Here is a 24,163-nt window from a genome sequence, read left to right as displayed (position 1 = left end):
GTGTACAGTGCTGTATGGAAGTATTTACAGTCTAAATGACTCGTATCGTTTAAATGTTGCTTGTAAACCTGCAAATGTTTCTTTGTTATACTATTATGTTGTACTATTGGTTTTAATTTCTCATTAAACTTCTCATGTTGCAAGCCAAATAGGCCCTGAAGAAACACATTAACTGTCTTTAACCACATTATTTGGAAAACTGTTCAGTTTTAACAACTGCTTGGGTCTTATTGGACTTAATGATTTACTAGAAAACATGAGTAGGATCTCAAAAAGCAACACAGCACACAGGAACAAAATGACTTCTAGAGCATTTTTTTTTCATTCAGGTTGAGGTCAGAAGTCGTCATCAAATGAAAAGAAAAACATGGAGGAACAAAAATGTCCTTCAGGGTGAATTCCAAGACCATCACCTCTGCTGACCAAAACAAAAACAAAAACAGCTAAAGGTCCGTTTAACATTTTTACTGATGGCTCTCTTTTACGAAACATGTGCATTAGACAACAGTAAAACGTTTACAATAATAATAATAACCCACCAACAGTAAAACACGGAGGTGATAGTGTGATGACCTGGGGCTGTTTCTGTGTTGTTCTGAAGGAGAATGTCTGACCTTTGACCTCAAACAGTGAAAACCCTCCTTCTTAAATTAAATCATCATGTATTATATTTTAGGTTACTGATGTGTTTACCGGTCTGAAACGTCATTTGGCTGAGAAAAACAAACAAACAATTGTGGACTTTGGTGTTCCCTGAAAACCCCATAGGAGGTCCAGGGACTGGCTGGATTTCAGCGTAACCTGGATTTAAAAGTTGTGAGAAACCTGCAAAAACTCGCTGCGTGTGTGAGTGTGACGCAAGAGAAAACAAGCATTTGGGAGCGGAGCCAGTTCAGAGTGAGTGACATGCCCGACAGCAGCGCGGCCGCCCACTAGCAGACAGACTGGGTGAATCTTAATTGTGTAACGCTCATTGACGAGTCAGCACAATGCCGCAGAGCCCGCGGAGGCGCACCGATCCGATCCGGCCAGAGCTATGAAATGCTCCCATCGAGGAGGACGCAGATGGACAGCCTAGTTCAGCCGCTCGTCGCCCAGTACCTCGCCATGGGATGTCAATCTAAAGAGAACCAAAATGAAACCATAACGTCAGACGACAAGGGAAAGGATGACGTGTAAGTGTGATCTTCTTAAAATGATTCTTTTTGTTCATATTTACGGAGGGAGTTTCTGACACGGTTTTGGAAATTACGCGCACAGTTATCAGAAAATACCTCTGGTTTATGATTTGTTTATTTATTTGTTTATTTATGAACTTTAAATGTACGTTCCTCTTAGAGTTTGTATGCACTAAATGGCTCAGACACGCAAAATGGATTAAAACAACATAACATCTGTTTATTCTGGAGTTGAACGTAAGTGGGCTGTTTCACACACAATTAAAAGGAAGGAAACCAGAACAATGAGCAGCAACTTATGAGTTTCTGAAGTGTAAACCACAAGTTGTTTAGACTATTTGAGGAACCATCTCTCCAGCACCAACATATGGGAGCATAAATTCAGTTTTAATGTATGTTCTGTTTAGAACAAAGATCAGACTTTCACTATTTTGTTGTTTACTTTTGTTTTGTTGATGTTCGTCCAGGAGGGCGACTACAGGATGCGCTTTCAGCAAGACCAGAGTTTCTCCTCCGGGCCGTCCTAACAGGTTCCACAAGCCCATCCAGACCCCCCCGAGGAAATTAGTAATGTCTCTGGGACACCTCAGTAAAGGGGCGACCTGGGAGGAACTCATCCAGGCCTGCTTGGATTGTTTTGGTAAGTCCAAACAGAAATCTGCAGACAACGAGGGGACGGTGGTATTCTGGGAATGCTAAGAACTTTCAAGGCAGGACCTCGTAGTCGTTTGTTGTCCTATTCTTTCTCAAGTAAGTTTATTTAAATTTAAGAAGAAGAAGAAATTATTTTTTTATATATCGCCTCTCAAGATAAAATCACAGGTGCTTCACAAGAACAAAAGAATTTAATTTAAAATGATAAAAAAAATTTGGATGAGTAAGAAAAAATGGAAAAAATCGAGGAAAGGGAAAGAGAAAATGAATAAGAAATAGTTAATTAGTGGATCCCAGGAAAGGCAGAGTTGGTAGAAAGAGATGAATGCGGAGAAGGTTTTGATGAGTTTTCAGCTGCCTAAAAAAGGCACAGCAGTGATCATGTGGGCTGCAGTTGGATCAGTCAAAGATCATCAAGTTGTCTGGAGAGCTCTCAGAGTTATGGTGATGGTGTCTCTGAAGAGACAGCTTTCAGATTTGCCGTTGCCTGGTTACGCTTATGCAGCCAAAAGCAGTGAAGTGTCACGATAAAGGCTTCACGTGAACAAAAAGACATCTCATAACTACATTTATCTGTAGGAAAGTAGAAGTGGGCTCTAATGACAGCCTGCCTCTCATTAGAGGATCAGAGGCATGCAATGCTCTGGGTGTGAAATGATTTTAATGTCACTGCTGCATGCAAAACATGAGATGTGCATGTAAAAGATGGTATCTGTCGGTCAGTGCCGCGTTATGAATGGGGGCTTCCTTGAACCAAATTCAGATAAAACAGTGCGGCAACATCACACACGAACCCCTACGGTCTTCAAGTCCTGCCACCTTTGTAAATGTGAGAGTGCACATAAGAGCTATTTGAACGATTAACCAATAAGTGCTACAAGCTTGGCTGATCTAGAAGGTCAGCAAATACACACGCACACACACACACACACCCCTGAACTGCAGTCCTCAGACGGTGACCAGCCTTTGAACACAGCGAGCTGTAGATCAATCGCTGATAGCATCTCTTGTTGCCAATACGCTGTCAAAATGGGTTTTGCAGTAAAGAAAACATCAAAATATTGTTAGAAATGTGATCAATTGTGATAAAATCTAATGATTGTCAGGAAAGTTGTTACAGTAAGTTGTGTGAAAATGTTGCGTTGTGTGCTTTTTACTTCCATGGTTTTGTGTCAAACTGTGGTTGTTTGCTTTTGTAATAAATAACAACAACAACTTAAAATAACTCTTAATTCACACCAATAAACAAGTCAAATCAGCATATTATCTATTATCTTTACACACATTCAAACATGTCTTCATTAAGGTCACAATCAGCCATTTTATTCAGTAAATATTTTTGACTATTTAGTCCTAACTTCACAATAAAAGGTCCTTTTTCCACTTGAAGGAAAATGCTTCCCTTTGAGTTTTACAGCTGTTTTCCCTTGTTTTAAAATCATTGTTCAGTTCTTTTGAAGTGTTGCTATCGAAAGATTAGTTCCCTACACGGTTAAAGTTTGCAGAAGATTATTTCTGACCAGATTCACAAGCTAACAGCTGGACACAGTGAGACCAAATACAAATCTTATAATATTGATATTATGTTATGGACAGTGACGGATATAGTAAAGCCGTTATGGCATATCTGCAAACAAGCTAGGTTTTGAACACAAACATGGTCACGGAACACTCACCCCTCCCGTTGGGTATCTTCCCTAAAACGGGAACCCACAATGTTGGATGTAACGAGAGAGCGCCAGTCGCCGTTTTCTGGGTCCGAACGTCTTTTGTCGTCCGTGACTTCAAATGATGTTTTTCTATTTGGGAATCTAAAGCTGAAGTGGTAGCAGCCGGCTGTTTCTCCTTCTCTGATATTGTTGAGCCGCAAACCTCTCACAGCAGTGATGTTCTGTTGCTAAATACAGCAGTTTGGAAAGACTGACAACCAGATGGTCCAATGGTTGCTTTCAGTCCAAAATGTGTAATTGATGGAGGTTTTTAGACAAATGTGAGAAAAACCACTTTACTAATTTTTCCTTTTTTTAATCTCCGCAATATATTTATAGCGATAAAATTGCCACTTACTGGCATCAGCTCCCTGCCTGGCCGCGTTCGTTCCACACTGCCTTAGGAATTTGGACGTGATTGAGCACATGGGCGATCTATGGTCTGTGATGTCATGAGCGCATCTCTGAGCACGTGGGCGGGGCAAAAGAGCCCGGAGAAGTCTGCAGTGTCTCTATTATTAAACAAAAGCGGCCTAAGCAGTCTTGCTTTTGGAGACTCTGACTCTGATTTTGCATCTTGCTTTGTTGTGTCTGGCAGCGTTTTGTGTTAGTGTGTGTGTTAGTGTGTGTGTGTCTGTGTGTGTGTGTGTGTGTGTGTGTGTGTGTGTGTGTGTGTGTGTGCGTGCGCGCGCGCTCCTCACAGCAGTGAGAGACAAAGAAAAACAGCATCAGTCAGAGGCTCGTTAACTCCACAGCATCAAGAATGATAATGACTCGTGCACGCAGGAAGTGAGCTGATTCTATCTGCCAATCGGAGGCTCCCGCTAATGGTACGCGTGAGCCAGCCAGCCAGTCAGTCAGCAGTGGGCGTGTTGGACCAGTTCGGCTCCAGGCACACCGCCTCGAGAAGAGGGCTGAAAAGACGTTCAGTCGTACGCAAGAAAATCCAAGGCTACAACCCGGTCCAGGTGGATTGGAGCCGACGATAGTGTGTAAGAGCCACAATTTAGAACGCTGTCAAGAGGCATAAAAAATGTTTGAAGCCAATTTGTTTTCTAAATTAAATAAATTAAATGAACACTCATGCCTTTTTGCTTCTGAGATGATTATCATCACTGTCACATGACCAATTACTAACATTGGTGGACACCAATATTAAAGGTGGAATATGAAAAATGAACACCAAAGTGACATCTAGTGTGTGAAGGTTGTAGTTGCAACAACAAAAGAAGGTTTCCAGCCGTAGGGATACCAGTTTCACTGCCGATACATGGAAGTTTTTATTCGAGTCCATTTGTTGTAGGCTTCACCTCAACCCACTCTGATTTTTTATGGTCACTCCTCTTCTGAGAAAGAGAACGTCTTCTGGGCTCAGAAACAGCTGCTCGACTTTCCAAGTCTGCCGTTTTCCACAGGGCCAGCCTTGCTGTGCCGAGCGGACTGCCTGGCACTCTTCAATGCTGCCCTCTGTTGGCTGGTAGATGGAAACATAAACCCAGTGTCATGCCCATCAAAATAAATATTTGTTAATTAAAATAAAGCTTTTAAATGAAATACATTCATTCTGCACCCCTAATAAAAATATAGCTTTTATTAAATTGTTCCAGACTCAAGCTTTAAGATGATTTGCATGCAGATCATTTAGCTTCCGTGGGTCTGGAGGGGGGTGGTGGAATTTCAGCCCTGGCACAGCACCATGGCTGAGCCCATGTAAGGGAAACACTGCAGAGTCTGGTCAGATTTTCATATTTCTAACAATCATGTAATGTAATATTAAAGGCAATGTGGAGGTTTATCATAGTTTAAAAAGTCTTTATATAAAGTAATATAAAATTTGTTCTGAGACAACATGAAACCACTTCAACCGCCTCTAGTGTGACTAAATATTAGCTCATCTGTCTGGACAGAATTACGCCCTATTTCTCCAAACAAAGGCTGCTCAATCAACTTTCTCCATCAGGTAAAATATGAAATGCTCAGAAACTTCTCAAACGTCATAAAATATGAAATATCCCTTTATTCAAATGAGGAATTTACTTACAAATTTACCTTTTAAAAACTAATTTATTTCTGCTGTTTCTGGTTAGTAATCACTGCAGCACATTCATCCCAGACAGAATGGAGGACTTTGTTCAGGTCACAGAGAGACGATCCACTTCCTGCATGTGACTTGGACCAAAATAAATCAAAAGGATCCACCAGTCAGATAGCTCCTCTGCGAAAACAAGGAAAAGTGACGCAGAATTTCAGATAACTCCTAAAGCGGACACTGTGAAGTGTTTACCACCCTCTGGTATCATGTGGATCCAGTGTGCAGGGCGGAAGCTTTCCTAATGTCCCAGTAACTAACCGCCGCTCCAGAAAGGATTTCCTCCTGTAATTAACCCTGTGCAGGGAGTGTTAGTGGTTGGAATGTTGTGAAAAGAAGGATGAAGCAATTGTTGACCAGATGGAACCGTGACACCCTGTTGTGCACACAAGTTCGACTTCATCTGATTAAATTCTACTCGAAGTGTTGATACAAATACAAAGCCAGCTCATATGTGCAAAGCATAAACAAGAGCATAGTTTAGACAAACTAGACATTATCTGTTTTGTTTCTTTTGTTGCTTGGAGTGCTGATGAGGTCTTCATCACTCACTAAGTTTAGATGACAGCGGCTGCGTGTTACAAATAGAAACAAGTCCGATCCGGTGAGCTAGATTAGTCAGCTGCATCAGCAGAGGCAAGTTGCTTACAGATAACAAAGATAAGAAAGCCCGTTACCATGGCGTCGGAGGTACTTCCAAGGCAATGTGGTTTAAAAGTGGCTCCTCAGATGCCTGATGTCCTTGATGATGCCAGTGTAGTGGTGTTCACGGTGGTTGTTTTTGATTTTGAACACAGTGTGTTCAGATTCTACAGGAAGAAACATAAAACAGCTAAAGCATCACACAATGTATTAAAAACGAGTTTTACTCGTGTGCTACTTAATGTGGGGGGAGTGAAATGTGTGAAGCTACAGGTTGGAGCTTGCTTGGAAAGTTGCACAGTGTTTTGTGCACATGCACTTTAATCTTATGTTGTGTCTAGCGGGGCCGGCTCTCTCACTCACTCCCTCCTTCTCTTTCGCTCTCTCGCTGTGAATCTCAAGATGTTTGCTGCAGCTTACAGTCAGACAGCGAGATAAGCAAAGGTGGTCTGGTCACAAACAGAGGAAGTTACGTGCAGGCGAGGAAAAAGGAAGTGAAAAAGGTAGTGAGACAAGAAAGTGTCAGAGGTTCACACAATAAGAGGAAAAGGTAAATCTGATGCCTGCAGGGTCTGAGAGGTTTGACTATAAAGGTCTGAGTTCAGCTATAAACTGCAGGGATGGAAAAATCTCCGTCACGGCTTAGTTAAAATGTAATCCTCCAGAGCGTTTGTACGTGCTCTCAGATATGAGAACCTTCAAGAAGCCTGTAAATTGGCCTAATCAAGGTCAAGACTGCCTAATTAACCAATTAGTCCAAAAACAAGGTTAAATGATCTCATGGATGTGTTTTAGTCCATTTTCCAATCGATAGTGTAGTTTTTAACCATGAGATGATCAATTTGAAAATGTTCACTGTTAACATCTTAGGTGTGTTCTTGCTGTGTCTTGGTTCTAATTCCATGCTGTCGTTCTTTTTTAAAACACAGAAACGGTTCAGTTACCTGTTTTTTCGCTACGTTTCGTCTGCGGCTGCAGACTTCCTCAGGCTGACGCTGATGGTGGCGTCACTTCCTTCTCCGTTTATCCGCGGGCAGCAAAGGACGTTGTCACACTCTGCTGCCCGCTCTCCCCTCTCTGACGATGCAGTCCCATGTGCGGTCCAACGTGTAAACTCCATCGTCCCTGTTCATGGTCCCACATCCACGTCTCCTTATCTCGATTGCTTCTTTAATCCATCTTTTGTATTTTTGTTGTTCGGTGTTTATGATCCTTGTGTTGTCCCAGTCCATTATATGGTTTTCTCTTGTGCAGTGATCTGTTACGGCTGACTTCTTTATTGTGCTTTCTGCTTCTTCTTTTGCTGCTCTTGTGTGTTTTCGACTTGCCTCTTTCTCGCACTCCTTTCTGTGTTCTATTGTTCGTGTGTTGAGTTGGCGTCCGGTTTCTCCTACGTATGTTTTATTGCAGAGTTTGCATGGGATTTCGTAAACGACTCCACATGTAAGTCCAGCTGATATTTTGTCTTTTGGGTGTACTAGTCTGTTTCTAACTGTTGTGTATGGTTTTGTTGGTGTGTTTATGTTGTGTTTTTTCATTGTTGCTCTTATTTTTTCTGTTATGCCTCTAATGTATGGTAAGGTTATCACTGGTTTTGGTTCTTGTCTTTCTGGGTTTCTGGTTCTTTGCTTAGGTTGTTCTTTTCTTTCTGTTGTTGTTTGTTGTTTTCCTTTGTTTATTGCCCATGTCGGGTATCTGCAGGTCTTTAAAGCATGATGTATGTTTGTCCTCTTGTTTACGGTCTCTTTCTTCTGTTATTATGTTTGCTCGGTGATATAATGTTCTGATTACAGACATTTTGTGTATGGTGGGGTGTTCTGATGTCCACAATAGATATTGGTCTGTGTGTTGGTTTCCTGTATGTGTTTATGTTTAGGGTCCCGTCGGTCTGCCTGCTTATTTTCATATCCATAAATGCTATGCTGCCTTCTGTTTCTGACTCATAAGTGAACTTTATGTTGCCCGTGTCGTCAATGTTATTTAAGTGTTGTGTTAGTGTTTCTGTTTGTCCTGTTGGTATGATTTCCAGTATGTTGTCTACGTAGCGTTTCCATAGTTTTATTTTGCAGTTTGGGGGGCAGTGGCTATGGCTTTTTGTTCTAGGTCTTCCATGAAAAACTCGCACAGGGTGGCTGATAACTGGTTACCCATGGTGAAGCCTTCCAGTTGTTTGTATATTGTGTTGTCATATGTGAAGTAAGTGGAGTTAGCTACTAGTCCTATCAGGTGTGCTATGTCATCTGCTGTGAGGTTTGTTCTTTTGTGTAAAGTCTTGTCCTGTCTGATTCTGTTATCTACAATGTTTATGGTTTTTTGGGTTGGTGTTTTTGCGAACAGGGATGTGACGTCATGTGAGATGAGTATGTCGTCGTCTTCTATTGTAATCTCCTTTAGTTCTTTTGCCAGTTCTATGCTATTTTTGCAGTGTTGATCTGTGTTTCCTAATAAGGGACTGATGATTCTGCTGATATCTTTTGCCATGTCGTATGTTGGTGTACCTATGCTGTCAACTATTGGTCTAAGTGGGGTGTTTTGTTTATGTATTTTTGACGTTCCATATATTCTTGGTGTTATGTTTGCTGTAGGAATCCAGTGTTTGTACATTTTTTCTGTTATTTTGCCTTTTTCGTGCAGTGGCTTCAGTAATTTTTTATGTTTTTCTTAATGTTTTCTGTTGGATCTTTTAAAAGTATTTTGTATGTATTTTTGTCCTCTAGCATCTGGTTCATCTGTTGTTTATATTTTTCTCTGTCCATAACTACTGTAGTTCTTCCTTTGTCTGCCGGTAGAATAATTATCTGTTCATTTTTGGATAAAGCTGTCATGGCTGATTGTTCTTTTGTAATATTGCTGTTTATCGAGTTTGTAATTCCTTTTTAAGTCCAGGTGTCTTCTTTCCAGTTCGTCTTCTACTTGCTTCTGTTTGGTCATGACGTTTCTTATCCTCTCCTTGAGCAGTGCTCTTTGTGCTCTTTCTATTATATTTTGTGCTGTCTTGGTCCAGATCGGTGTTTTCAGCTGTAAGCTTGCGGGCGTGATGTTTTCTTCCCGGCATCTTAAACAGAAGCAAAGGTGGTTTCTTAGACGTGCGCGTTTCTGGTGTAATCGCTCCAAACGGCGGAAGTCCTTCGTTCCTTGTTGTCCGTATTTTTCTTTGAACACCTTAGGTGTGTTCTTGCTGTGTCTTGGTTCTAGTTCCATGCTGTCGTTCTTTTTTAAAACACAGAAACGGTTCCGTTAACTGTTTTTTCGCTACGTTTCGTCTGCGGCTGCAGACTTCCTCGGGCTGAAGCTGATGGTGGCGCATCACTTCCTTCTTCGTTTATCCGCGGGCAGCAGAGGACGTTGTCGCCCTCTGCTGCCCGCTCTCCCCTAACGGAACCGTTTCTGTGGTTTAAAAAAGAACGACAGCATGGAATGTTCACTGTTAGTTTTACATAAAATACAAGACTCAGCTCGAGCAGACAAACGTGTGCTTTGACATGATTTAAAAATCATAAATAAGCAGAAATTTTAAGAGCAGTCTGAACAAAAAATCAACAAACTAATAAACAAAAAACAAATGAATGGATCACAGCCTTTTACCTCATGAATGTATTATTATACAAGCAGATCCAGACCAAAGAACAAAATCATGAAACGCATCCAGCAATATTCACCCCACGTCCTGCAGGCCGAACCCAAACCCACGTTTCAAATTTGCAAAAATGATCAACATTTAATGCCATATTTTCAAAGTTTTGAAAGAACTGGATTTTTTTCATAAACTGTAACCATAATTAGTGCTAATGCAACAATATTTTATTTAGTCAGACACAGAAGTGGAAAAAATTATCTTGAGAAAATATCTATTTGTCAAATCTTGAAAACTCACAATGAAAGTGCTTGCAAAGATGGAAAGAACCCTGCAGAGCTGAGGAACGGCTTCCCCCAAGGCTGAGAGGCTCATGAACTCTAACCCTCAAGCCGTCTTCTTCTCCTTGCCTGATGCGTTTTATAAATCACGTTAGGTTATTTATTGATTTGTTTTAGGCTGACCTGAGTTGCACCTCTCAGTCTCTCTGATCTCTAAACTTGCTGTCAAATGCCAATAAATTAATCTGAAATGTAAGTTCATGATTTGAAGTGGTTCTAATGAAAGTAACACTTAAAAAAACGGTTCTAAGGGAAAGTATGGAGAAAATACAATGTATGAAATTAATTAAGCACAAATAAATAAAGAAATGAATAATGAGTTCATTATTACCTAATCTTTGGTTATTCAATAATAAGTTGTGGAAGGTTTTTACCTCATCCTGGCTTGGTAAAGTTTTTGTGTTCTTGTATTTATACTGGAATCGAAGGGCCAGGCTGACGTTGACGGTTGCCCGTTTCTGCGTTTCAGATGCAGATGGTGGCGTGAGGAAGAACGGCCACCTGCTGAACATCACCCTCACCATGCACCGACTCCTCATGTCCTCCAGCGACCTGCTGGACAGACTCGTTAGCCTATATCCTGCAGCGGTTCCCCCTGTTCCAAAGTGGTTTGCACAGCAGAGCCTCGCGATTCAAACAATGCCAATTTCCAGCAGAACAAGGGATCAGATCACTGGCCCTGCTGCTTTTGACTGGTTGTCAACGGCAACGGACAGTCAGGCTGGTTCCTGGCTCACAGTGCATCTTTCAGCTGTCGGTGTAAAACGTGATAGGCAAATGGCAGTTTGGGTTTACTCCTACGTTCGGTCTCCATAGTTTCATTTTTTGCTCTTCTCCTTCGGCATTTAATGAGATATTTGAAATATTTGATTGGATCTCTGAGTTTCTCTTTCTGACGCCTTAAAAGAAAGATTTTTTTTTTTACTGGTGGAGTCGAGCAGCATTTATTAAATCCCCCTCAGAATGTCCAGGTCCAGCGATGATCCTCAGGGCTCCAGGTGTTAATTATCTCAGCCACCGATTAACTATAAATAAACACGGACCCTCTTGCTCAAACTGACCCCCTGATCACATAAATCCTCGCCACTGCACGACCAAACAGGCCCTCTGCTATTTTTAACCTTCCAATTCTGAGTTGAAGACCCAAAAGGATGGATTAAATAAATTCAATCTGTTTGTTGAGATCAAGAAAGGAAACTCAGGGGCCATTAACAGTCCTCGCCACAGTCGAGCCCCGGGATTGCGTAGGTGGATCCTCTGTTCCCATGACGCATTTAGCCTTGATGTGTGCATCTGATTTCTGCAACTCGAGAGCCATACGTTCTGGATATTTCTGTGGTAGTTATACAGAAAGTTGAGCAATGTGGGGAATATTGTGTTCACAACCAGAAATAAAATCATATTTTTATGGGTAAACGACACAAATGAAAAAAATCTTAGAGTCCTGACACCAAACAATACTTATTGGCAGCTATTATGCAGTTTTTAAATGCTTTTTTTTTTTTTTGGTGCGTTTCGCTTTTCACTTTATCCTGCTTGCCCGAGTGATTCATTCAGCCATTCTCATCGGAGTTGGGCTTCATGCAGACGCCTCCTCCCACATGACCAAATGTCACATGTGTTTGCCTTTTGGTTCAGTAGTTTTAGTTTGAATTGCTGAGTTATTTGTAGGAAAAGCACACCTGTATTCTGATCATTTACTCTAAACGTACCTGCAGTGATCAGCAAAATAAGAACCTTAAGCTGTCTTTAAATTGATTTCAAAATCAGGCAAATCTGTTCTTCGAGGGAGCTCCTTAACTGGTTCTTACATTTAAAACAGCGTTAGACGAGGATCAGCCGGTGGAGTTGAAGAGGATATGCTACCTGATCAGGTCGGTTTAACATGTGAAACATCTTTGTATTTATTTTTTTAACTAAATTTAACTTGTGTTTTCTTTACCAGTCACTTTGGTTTTGTTTCTAAAACTCCAGGCATTGGATTCAGGAATTCTGGATAATGTTCCGGCTGCCCCACAGCTTGTCTGACAGCCTGGAGGAGTTTCGGGAGCTGCTCAGAGAGCACGGACAGGAGGATCTTTGCTCCCTGCTAGAGACCAAATGGATGTAAGTGTTAATCTCCAACCAGCTGGCCAACTGAGACATGAGGCCTGCACAACTTTCAGCTTGTTGCAGCTAGAAAGTCAGTCACGATGTAGAAGACCGGTTACAAACATGAAGTAAATTCTGTTGCGTTTTATGGGCCAGAAATGAACGAGAACGATCGTGGAAGGCTAGCCAGAAGATCAAAGCTAACTACAGCAAAAAGAGGAAGGTCTCTCTCCTTTTTGATCACCTGGAGCCTGATGAGTTAGCCGAGCATCTCACTTACTTGGAGTTTAAATCCTTTTGTAGAATATCGGTGAGTATGAGCACTAACGTCCATCTTTGGGGTTTGATGTGTTCTTTGTTGGGTCTCACATTTTCCATGTTTGTTTCTTTGTTCTTCCTGCTAGTTTGTTGACTTTCTGAATTACATTAGAAGCTGCTGTATGAAGGACATCCCCGTGTTGGAGCGTTCAATCGCGCTGTGCAATGGGATTTCCCAGTGGGTTCAGCTGATGGTGCTGAGCCGGCCAACAGCTCAGCTGAGAGCTGAGGTTTTCACAAAGTTTATCCACGTTGCGCAGGTAGTGGTCAACTCAGCACACACCTCTAAGTTTACGATTCCTGTTGTTAATTCTAAAAAACTTCATGCATTTACACTTTATACACATTTGTTAACATGAGCCATTAAACCAGTATGCACCTATTGGGTTACTTTAATGATTAAAAGAAAAAGAACGACTGGCTTCCAGTATGGAGTTGCATTCAGCCCGCTGAGAGGTGATGCGCTGGCTTCAGAGAGCCATTACACAGGTCTGTTCTCAGCTGGACCTCTCACACGGTTACACCAGTGCACCAGACTGCTGCTGCCCACTGCTGTCAACCTCAAAACCCGCGGGGTGCGGAAACGAATTTCACACCATATTGCTTCACTGACGGCACAAATTAAAAAAGCAACAACTGAAAAGTGAGAGGAAACGCTTCCAAAAGCCATTGAGCTATAAGAGAAAGTAAGAAAAAGGACAATTTAAGTGGCTTATGTAACATCAGTGTTGTAGGTTATGTAACCAGGGCTACTTGGAACACATTTAATTTTGTGTTTTTTGAGTTGGTTTTGATGCGTGTATGATTTTTGTTTTTTCATGTGTGTGCCCACCAGAGTCTGCACCATATGCACAACTATAACACACTAATGGCAGTGGTGGGGGGGCTATGTCACAGCTCCATATCAAGACTTAAAGATACCACCTCACATGTACCAAGTGAAGTCGCCAAGGTAACTGATCTTTGTCTTTTAGTTTTTCTGTCCTTTTCCTGCAGCGTGGTGTGTGATACCTTTTTGTGCTGCAGCATCAGTACAACAAAGATGCCTTACTTGTACCAACGGAGCCCAACATTGTGTCACACTGGCCATCTTGTCCTCATATTTGTCAACATGAATCTCTATTTGTAGCTGAATAAATGTAATTTGACATTAGCTTTGCATGTTCACCACAAAAATAAATGTCAGCCATCGCCGAGGGCTTCTACAAAGAGGAACGTCTTTTGTTTGGTTCTGAAGTCAGAAAAAGATTTGCTGTGGCTGAGTTCTGTAGGTGGAGGGTTCCAGAGATGGGGGACATGTTTTTGTATCTTTTGGCCGCAGTAATGAGTCTAGTTGCAGATGGAAGGAGCTTCAGCTGATACCTACATAGAGTTTCAGTGGTCATCAGTACAGGAAGGTTGCATTAAACAACAGGCTAAAGATAAAAGGAATGACCTGATTTTCATGTATTGAGCTGAAAACAAAAAATAGGAGTGAACATCGTTGACTTTAGCAGCAAAAATAAGTTGGAATGATATTTTATACCAAGACTCAAGGATGATTTTGTTTGACAGACACAAAATTAGAACCAACAAGACATGAAATAAAACAGAATGTCTTCTTAAATACATTGACAAATTAGGGTAATTTTTTTGTCTGAAAGACAAGTAAAAATATTATCTCCCACTCTATTTTTGCAGATGACATTCAACTACATGTGCCTAACCTTTGGGGATTCAAAAATTAGGCGCATGTAGTTTAATGTCATCTGCATATATGATGGCTCTGAATGGGATGCCCAAGAAACACATAAAATTAATGATATAAGGGGACCAAGGGCTCATCCCTGAGGTACACCACAACTAAACCAAGTGGTTGGGGATTTATGAATGTCAAAAGTTTACTTAATGGCTCTGTTTCAGAGGTATGAGCAGAATAATTTCAGAGTAAAGCATTTAATACCAAAATTCTTATACAGAACGTTCATCTAAGACGGGGTTGGGTAATCCTGGTCCTTCAGGCGTGCTATCCAACATGTTTTAGTTGTTTTTTTTTTTGCTCTAACACACCTAATCCAGTGATTCAATCACCTGTTCAGCAGCTCAGCAAGCTTTACCAAAGCCTGTCAGTCACCTGCTGATTAAAAAAAAGGTGTGTTCGAGCAGGGAAAAAACTAAAACGTGTCGGATAGCAGCCCTCAAGGAAAATGATTACCTACCCCTGGTCTAAAATAACTCAACTTGGTCAAGTGTATCCTTTACAATCAGAAAAAAGAATGGAAACCTTTTATGACATTCTTTGATAGTTTGACCCACTCTTAACTGGGGAGCCCTGTAGACCTTTCCTTGTTTACTATTATTTGAGTTAATGTGTTCTTAAACATAAAACACAATTGGATTACTCCGTAAGAGCATGGCACTCCTTTGAATGAAACACCTGATAATTTAAAGTTGGAAATCAAACATTTCTCATAATTTATTAGAAACGTGCTTATTTTCCAGGTCCTGAATGAGATGACAGACCTGCTGTCATCCTGCCGAAATTTTGACAGCTACAGACACGCTTACAGCAGGTGCACAGGTTTTAAAAGCCCCATTCTTGGCGTTCACCTCAAAGACCTGATTTCAGTCAATGAGGCCATGTCCGACTTTGTGGAAGACAACAAGGTGAATGTCCAGAAGCTCCAGGCGCTCTACAACCACATCAATGAGCTCATCCAGCTCCAGCAGATCCCACCCAAACTGGATGCCAACAAAGATCTGGTTCATCTGTTGACGGTAGAAAACTTTAAAAAGTATTCTTTAAATACAAGTTTAAAGTAGTGAAATATTGTGTGGCCTTGTCTGTTTCCATGAGCTGTAAACACATACATAAACGAGAATGAGAATATTACGGCATGTAGATTGTTGTGCGTGGGTGTGATGAGAGTCTATGATCTATGAGTGTGTGGGTAACAAACCGAATGTGAATGAGACCGAGTTCAGACGGCTGTATTGTGCTGTTGTCTCTGTGCAGTGTTTTAATCATACTCAAAGGACAGAATGCCCATGAGAGATAACAATTGTCCTGCAACCTGAATTCGCTCTTACCAAAACATGTTCCAAGGAGAAATCATGGGATACGGACAGCTCATTCTTTTTCTGTTTACCTCTCATGTGCTGACGTCATTGTCTCCTGCAGCTATCCTTGGACCTTTACTACACCGAGGACGAGATTTATGAACTATCTTATGCACGGGAGCCCAAGAACTGTAAAGCACCTGTGAGTGATGGAACATGCACACACGTCAAGTGAAGTTCTGTTTTCGTAGCTTTTTTAATATTCCTCAGTAAAGCAATACTGGGATCTCTATACATATGAATATTTCAGAGTCAAATCAAATTATTTGGATTGAATTAGTCTATAATGGTTTTTGGCATTGGTCTTTTGTGATTTCTTTGCTACCTTGATTTGGGCGTAGGTGGGTGGTGTTCAGTTGTCTCCAATTTGAAATTTAAACTAAACCCTACACGTTGGACTGTTGCAAGAAAATGCTTATTAATTGAATCGTTTGGAGCTATACTCAGTTAAGGACTAGGATATATAAGTATATAGATTCTCATAGCTTATTTATGTCAGCTTACCTTATCACTGAGGATGGAAATGAGCAAACAGCTACCTGGTTAATAAAAATAAAAATTTCTCCAAAACTCTTAAATTAATATCTTGGTCAGTTTTAAAATGGGCTTTTTGTTTAAAAATTTCAATAAGTCAGAGCTAATGAGCTAAAGCAGGGGTGTTAAATATACGGCCCGCGGGCCGGATTCGGCCCGCAAACGGGTTAATTCCGGCCTGCGAGATGGTTGTGTGAACTTTATTTTCATACTTTACAATGTAGGGTGAAATTAAACGTATCTTTGTGAGCAAGTTTTCTCTGTAATGAGTATAAATAAAACAAAGCTGCGCTCAAGGCTCACACAAGAACTTGAATCACATCCTGAAGTTGGCCGCGACTCAGGATGTGACTTCTGATATTGATGTGCTGGTGAAAGCTAAAAGATGTAAAGTAAAATGAGTCAAATATACTTAAAGTGCTGCATGAAACTGATCTAGCCATGTGATCTGTAAGCTCTGAATCACTTAGGAATGTTTTTTTTTAGTTTATTTATTTTATTTGTTCTAATTTTCAAGTACACTTCAGGTGTTGTACTTGTACTATTTTGGATACACTGTCCTCAGGCTCCAGCTTTGTTTTATATTGATTGTATTAAAACAAAGAAAACAGTCTGAAGTTGTTTTTAATTTACCGGTTCGGCCCACTTGGGACTAGATTTCCCTCAATGTGGCCCCCGAGCTAAAATGAGTTTGACACCCCTGAACTAAAGGCTTTTACAAACCAGTCGTGTGAGTTAGGTGCTCGCCCCTTAATCGGAAAGTTGCAGGTTCGAGCTCCGCTCAGTTTGTCGCTGTCGTTGTGTCTTTGGGCAAGACACTTAACCCCCATTGCCTGCTGGTGGTGGGGGTCTGAGGGACCAGTGGCGTCAGTGCGCCCCAGGGCAGCTGTGGTTGCATCGCAGCTCATTCACCAGGGTGTGAATGTGTGTGTGAATGGGTGAATGACTGATTGTGTTATAAAGTGCCTTGGGGGGTTCAGAGACTCTAGAAGGCGCTATATCAAATGCAGGCCATTTACTTTCATTAACACCAGTCAGTGCAAATGTTGTTTTATAAATTTTACATCCTCGTCTGTTTCACATATCATAGTTGTAAGGCATTTCTGTGGTATTGACTCCTGGATGCACCAGTAGTGGTGCATTATTTGCAAAATTCTGCTGCTGCTGCTGGTGAAATCTACACTGCTTAATAACCATATAATTAAAAATTGACAGCAATACAACTATTAAAAATAAAATGTCACATGAATCAGGGCGAAATTTTGGATATTGGAGCTGTTTTGGGATAACTGCATGCCATGTTTTGGCTATCCTATGTCTAGCCATTAGCATATCAGTCTTGTGGGAAATTAAATCAAGTCATTCAGGAAGCGATAGATGACATATAAAACCAATAAATGGCTCTTAATTTAATTTCTTTACAAAAAAGTAAGTTAATTTAAACTAATATTAGTTTAGCTATTTTGACAGAGGTTGGCATATTTGCCATTCACTGAGAAATCCAGCTACAGACTCCAACTACATAAGTCATGCTCAACTTTCAGCTTTCAACATTTAGCTGCCTGGAAATGATCCTGCATATTAATTACTGACCAATTAATTTTTTTGTTAGCCAGCAACACCTTCCAGACCTCCAGTTTGTGTGGACTGGACATCAGGAGTGGCTCCTAAACCTGATCCCCGAACCATCAGCAAACATGTGCAGAGAATGGTAGATGTAAGTGCTTCCTCCTTTTTAAGAGTAGCCTCCGCATAGCCTTTTAGTAATGTCCTTATGTAACCATAATCATCAATTTTAGCCGTCATTATGCATGCTGCCATTTTGCCAATCTTCTCTTATGGCTATTGTTCCTTATAGTTGGAGTAACAATGGTGTTTGCTTCTCGTCTCCCACAGTCCGTGTTCAAGAACTACGACCACGATGAGAACGGTTTTATTTCCCAAGAAGATTTTGAGAAAATTGCTGCAAGCTTCCCCTTTTCTTTTTGTGTCATGGACAAAGAGAAGTGGGTATTTGACAGGTTACGCATTCACTTTTAGCTCGAATTCGACTTTAGAGGAGAGGAAGCCAAAGTGTTGTTTTTAGTGGTGAACACAGCAACAGCAAATATAAAATAGCTGCAGAAGGAACTAGACCTCCAAATACTCACACGAAACGCAGCGCAGCTGAAGTTAGAGCGTAAGCAGGTGAAAAAGACAAATGGACATAAAAATTAGATAATTAGATGATTTCCCCCTGGGATTAATAAAGTATCTTTGAATTGAATTGAATAGAATTGAACTGAATAAGAATAAAAAATATATTTTTAATGTTGAATTGGTCTAAATGTTTTATTTCTAATGATTCTGAGTTTATTCTGTGGTTTTGTGTTTAAGGGAAGGACTTGTGAGCAGAGAGGAGATCACAGCGTATTTCATGCGTGCCAGTGTTATCTGCTCCAAACTGGGTTTAGGTTTTGTCCACAACTTCCAGGAGACAACGTACATGAAACCCACCTTCTGCGATAACTGCTCTGGGTTTGTAAGTATAAAGCAAACGTATTCATTCAAAATAAGATCAATTTTCACTTGATAAGCAGTGAAATATGTTTTCTTTTTTCACAAAATTGTCACAGCTGTGGGGAGTCATCAAGCAAGGCTACAGATGCAGAGGTAATTATCATTCTAGTGTTATCTTGTCTGTGACTGTCATGCAAGGAGAGGTAGCTGCATGGTGTGGTGGGGAGCAGGTGATGTGGTGTGGTTTTTCTTAGTTTCAAAATGCAAACTGAACTCTGCAGCATGGGAAGAAATAAAAGACAAAAAGCCTGCACTCTGAACCACCGATTTCCCCCTCCCCCTTTCTTCATAAGATCTGAAAAGTTATTTGTTTGCTTGGCTGTGAGCTTGCACAGGTCTCAGAGCTGCATTTGCCGAGCAGTTGGTGTTCAAAGAGAAGTTGGAAGCCAGTTTGTTGAAGTTAAACCGAGTTCCTGCTGTGACTTGTTTGCATTCTTTTGACCTGCGCAGACTGCGGCATGAACTGTCACAAGCTGTGCAAGGATCAGGTAGCATTCGAGTGCAAGAAGAACACCAAAGTGACCAACACCATTGAGAGTCCGAAGCCAAGCACTACGCCTGTCACCACAAGCACCTCAGACGGTGGGCTGTTTCCCGGTACAAGCACTCTCCTTTCACAGAATCTCACCTGAATCATGCAGTAGTATGAGGCATGTGCCATCTGCTGGCAGAAAATTCAGTTATTTGTCTACAAAAACAGAAATGACACAATTTTCTAAAATTACTGTCACGCACAGAAAGAGAAAAAAAAGAGGAACTAATAAAGATAAAAGTCACATTTTGAGTGACCCGGGTTTAGTTTGCCACAAACTAAACTAAACTCTTGTGTGCAGCGTTTCCTGTCGGGGTGATTTCCCTCCAGCTGCTATTAGGAACCGTTTCACTTACAGTAATGCTCACGCTGCCCACCTGCTGCAAGCAAGCCGCTATATTCAGAACAGAAGAACTTTTGACGTTTCTAAATAAGGACTAGCTTATCACTAAACAAGACGTGTGGGCTAGAGGATGTGTTTCAAAATGTTTCATCAGAAAAAGACATGTTGTGGTGTATGCAAGATTTGCTACCATTAAGAAAAAAAAATAACCCACAAAGCAGAAAATAAATTATTGACATCCTCCTCAGGTTCGGAAGATTGCCCCTTCCCTTATCCCCCGGATACCAGGAAAGACTGGAGTCCAGATTCCCCAGTCACCTGCAGCTTGAGGCCTATAAGAGTTCATAGCTACACCCAAACAGAGGGACACCAGCTGTCCTGTCCCACTGCTGACACCAGCCTCCCTCAGCCGTCCCTGTTGGTCCCAGTTCCACCCACCCTCCCCTCCTGCCCGAGCCCCGTGCCTGGAAAGAAACATTGTGCCAAGTGGGAGAACCGAGCCTCTGTGCTGCAAAAGCCTCACGAATCTCTGGAATCCGTGAGTGCCTAATTTACACCGACCTAAGAATGCTTCACTTTTTTTTTCTTCCTAAAATCAGATTCATCTATTTTCAGGAAAACCTGAAGCTTCAAAATGCTAATGAGACACTACGCAGGAAGCTCAGAGAGGCTGAGCGGGAGGTGGAGAGACTGAAGACAATGCTGAAGAGACATGCTCTTCATCCTGTTGATGAAGACTCCTCCTCTTAGACTCAAACCTCTGCCCCCCCCCCCCCCCCCCCCCCCAGATGGCAACATATGAATCCTTATTTATTGGTCATGAACAGTTCAAGTGATTAATGGGTGAAACCGTCTGACATCATCGTGGTTTTCTTTTTAGAGCTGAAGGTACACAGGAGGTCAGGACAAGCAGGTAGGTGCATCACTATGAATGACGTTATGGAAATTCTTGTTTGGATTTTATTTAAAGCTACTGCAGTTCACAGTGAAGTAAAACTCTTCAGCAATGACAAAGAGGAGCTATTTCAAATGAAACCTCTGATGTGAGAATTTCTTATTCTAAGGAGTCTTTGGCGTCATCGGTTCATGTTGGGGTTGGGGTTAGAGTTAGGGCAGTGTTTTAGAGAGTTCAGAAGAACACGTTTGATCTATTTTTGATCAGTTATTGAGCTCAGATGTTTATGGCAAATTTCAAATAGAATACAAACGCTGCAAAAACATAAATAAAGTAGCAGCCACATTTTTTGTCAGAACATCAACTGGGCCACTCTGATCCACTGAATTGTTGTTTGTATTTCCTTTAAGTGCATTGTTAATATTTATTACCTGAAACACTACATATCCCATATACAGCAAAGTTTTTATTTGTACACATAGAGGTACTTGTACTTATTTATGGCTGCGTGTTTTGGCTTTATATTAGTACTTTTATTGTTTACTGTGCAGCGATTTATTGTAGCAGTGTAGTACTGTGAACCAGATTGTTTTTCTATTGTGTGCAATGTGCTGTAAATACAGGTTCTTCTCAAAAAATTAGCATATTGTGATAAAGTTTGTTATTTTCTGTAGTGTACTGATAAACATTAGACTTTCATGTATATTAGATTCATTACACACAACTGAAGTAGTTCAAGCCTTTTATTGTTTCTAATATTGATGATTTTGGCGTACAGCTCATGAAAACCCAAAATTCCCATCTCAAAAAATTAGCATATTTCATCCGACAAATAAAAGAAAAGTGTTTTAAATACAAAAAAGTCAACCTTCAAATAATTATGTTCAGTTATGCACTCAACACTTGGTCGGGAATCCTTTAGCAGAAATGACTGCTTCAATGCGGCGTGGCATGGAGGCAATCAGCCTGTGGCACTGCTGAGGTGTTATGGAGGACCAGGATGCTTCGATAGTGGCCTTAAGCTCGTCCAGAGTGTTGGGTCTTGCGTCTCTCCACGTTCTCCTCACAATATCCCACAGATTCTCTATGGGGTTCAGGTCAGGAGAGTTGGCAGGCCAACTGAGCACAGTAATACCATGGTCAGTAAACCGTTTACCAGTGGTTTTGGCACTTTGAGCAGGTGCCAGGTCGTACTGAAAAATGAAATCTTCATCTCCATAAAGCTTTTCAGCAGATGGAAGCATGAAGTGCTCCAGAATCTCCTGATAGCTAGCTGCATTGACCCTGCCCTTGATAAAACACAGTGGACCAACACCAGCAGCTGACATGGTACCCCAGACCATCACTGACTGTGGGTACTTGACACTGGACTTCAGGCATTTTGGCATTTCCCTCTGCCCAGTCTTCCTCCAGACTCTGGCACCTTGATTTCCGAATGACATGCAAAATTTGCTTTCATTCGAAAAAAGTACTTTGGACCACTGAGCAACAGTCCAGTGCTGCTTCTCTAATGCCCAGGTCAGGCACTGTTTCTGGTTCAAAAGTGGCTTGACCTGGGGAATCCGGCACCTAGCCCATTTCCTGCACACACCTGTACACAGTGGCTCTGGATGTTTCTACTCCAGACTCAGTCCACTGCTTCCGCAGGTCCCCCAAGGTCTGGAATCGGTCCTTCTCCACAATCTTCCTCAGGGTCCGGTCACCTCTTCTCGTTGTGCAACGTTTTCTGCCACACTTTTTCCTTCCCACAGACCTCCCACTGAGGTGCCTTGATACAGCACTCTGGGAACAGCCTATTCGTTCAGAAATTTCTTTCTGTGTCTCACCCTCTTGTTGAGGGTGTCAATGATGGCCTTCTGGACAGCAGTCAGGTGGGCAGTCTTACCCATGATTACAGTTTTGAGCAATGAACCAGGCTGGGAGTTTTTATAAGCCTCAGGAATCTTTTGCAGGTGTTTAGAGGTAATTAGTTGATTCAGATGATTAGGTTAATAGCTCGTTTAGAGAACCTTTTCATGATATGCTAATTTTTTTAGATGGGAATTTTGGGTTTTCATGAGCTGTATGCCAAAATCATCAATATTAGAAACAATAAAAGGCTTGAACTACTTCAGTTGTGTGTAATGAATCTAATATATATGAAAGTCTTATGTTTATCAGTACATTACAGAAAATAATGAACTTTATCACAATATGCAAATTTTTTGAGAAGGACATGTACAAAGTATTTGGAATGCCATATTAGTTAAAGACCAAGTTCACTTGTTATTTTTGAAATGTGATCAGTTTCTATGAGTTTAAAATGCGCACTAAACATGAAAATTGTCCTTTACCCCTATTTCTTGCATTAGCGACTAATAGAAGGTAGACAAGGTAACACTCCAATAATAAAAGCCAGTCAGATCTATGTCACATTGTCAAATTAGCATTGATGCACTCTCCCATCTTTGCTCTCAACAGGGAGGGTGTCTGTTGATTCAGTGTCCAGGAGAGAGCAGATCATGTCTCGGCTAACAGAAGCTAATAGTTAGCCTTAGCAACTCCACAACACAGCAAAACTCTTTCAGGCTTGTGTTATTTGTAGAGATAAATTGTTGCAAAACAAACAGTCCATGGTAGAACTGTGCTGCTATGAGCCAGTCAGAGGCCAGATGCCTGATTATCAGGAAATAAGACCCCAGAATTCCCGGTATTCTCCTTACCACTGCTCTGATTCACTTCTAGTTCCTGAAACGAGATCACCAGAGCTTTTTTCCCACAGAGATTGACTCACAAGGCATTCATTTATACTAGAGACCACTGCAAATGTATTGAAAACATGAGTGAACTTGGTCTTTAAGGATAGAATATCTCCCTCTCAGTATTGTTTTAATAAATAATGTATATTATGTATTTAATATAGTTCTTGCGATTCTCAGTCTGGCCATCAGGGGTTGCCAAAATACCACACAAGTTTATTCATTTTTTTATGTTTGTTTTCATTCCCACTTTTAAAAATGTGTACTCTAAAAAGCATAATTTCAGACCTCTAATGCCAAAATGCATTTATAGATTAGGGTTTGATCATAATTATAATGTAGTGAAAAGCCCTTTGAAACCAGCCAGTGTCCCTCTGATTTCTAGAAACCTGTCCTGTCCCTACAGCTTTGCTGCAGGTAATGACTCAAACCCCACAGTTCATTTGTGGCCTGCAGATAATGAGGGCAAAATGTGAAGCAGAGATTCTGACTAAATGTCTGTTCCGTCCCACTTTTTTTCTCAAGCCATACTGCAAACAGCAGGTGATTAATTATATTCTTGGTGCTGTACAACATTGAATGTTCCTATCGCTGTAACTCATCCCCAGATAAAGGCAGCAATTTGACTTAAATCATGTTGTGCTTCTTCATTTCTTGCAGCTGTAATTACTTGTTGTTTTGCGTCGGCTCCAACGGAGGCCGTTGGAAAAAGAATACTCTCCGAGGCATAGCTGCGGCTCCTAAGCCGAGCCTTGGTGACAGCTAATTTACTTTTATTTGAATGTGACACCCAGCTGCTAGGGAGTAACATCCTTACTCTTCCAGGCTCTGTGCACACCGATGCTGAATAATTTCCAATATCATTGC

The 24,163-nt window shown here is 41.2% G+C and overlaps 2 protein-coding genes across 3 annotated transcripts in view; one reads left to right on the top strand and one right to left on the bottom strand.

Moving 5' to 3' along the window:
* The window catches only part of LOC107392426 (delta-like protein 4), a 101,370-nt gene that overhangs the window by 38,113 nt on the left and 39,094 nt on the right, over nt 1-24,163 (bottom strand). The window lies entirely within an intron of this gene.
* Nucleotides 15-23,928, top strand: LOC107392423 (RAS guanyl-releasing protein 1). 2 transcript variants are annotated; one of them, XM_070546654.1, is made up of 17 exons: nt 15-1,175; nt 1,646-1,818; nt 10,657-10,764; nt 12,001-12,061; nt 12,162-12,293; nt 12,435-12,588; nt 12,683-12,856; nt 13,432-13,548; nt 15,078-15,353; nt 15,757-15,837; nt 17,842-17,946; nt 18,126-18,235; nt 18,606-18,750; nt 18,845-18,881; nt 19,239-19,370; nt 19,912-20,201; nt 20,279-23,928. In XM_070546654.1, exons 1-17 carry the CDS (start codon nt 1,042-1,044, stop codon nt 20,411-20,413), a joined length of 2,364 nt encoding a protein of 787 aa, XP_070402755.1. In that variant the 5' UTR covers nt 15-1,041; the 3' UTR covers nt 20,414-23,928. The 2 variants fall into 2 exon arrangements, with proteins under 2 accessions (XP_070402755.1, XP_070402754.1); XM_070546653.1 differs by having other exon boundaries at nt 19,239-19,385.

The sequence above is a fragment of the Nothobranchius furzeri genome, chromosome 18, assembly GCF_043380555.1.
Source record: "Nothobranchius furzeri strain GRZ-AD chromosome 18, NfurGRZ-RIMD1, whole genome shotgun sequence".
Lineage (NCBI taxonomy): Eukaryota > Metazoa > Chordata > Actinopteri > Cyprinodontiformes > Nothobranchiidae > Nothobranchius > Nothobranchius furzeri.
Note: the sequence above shows the minus strand (reverse complement) of the source record. Positions and strands in the feature narration are given on the sequence as shown.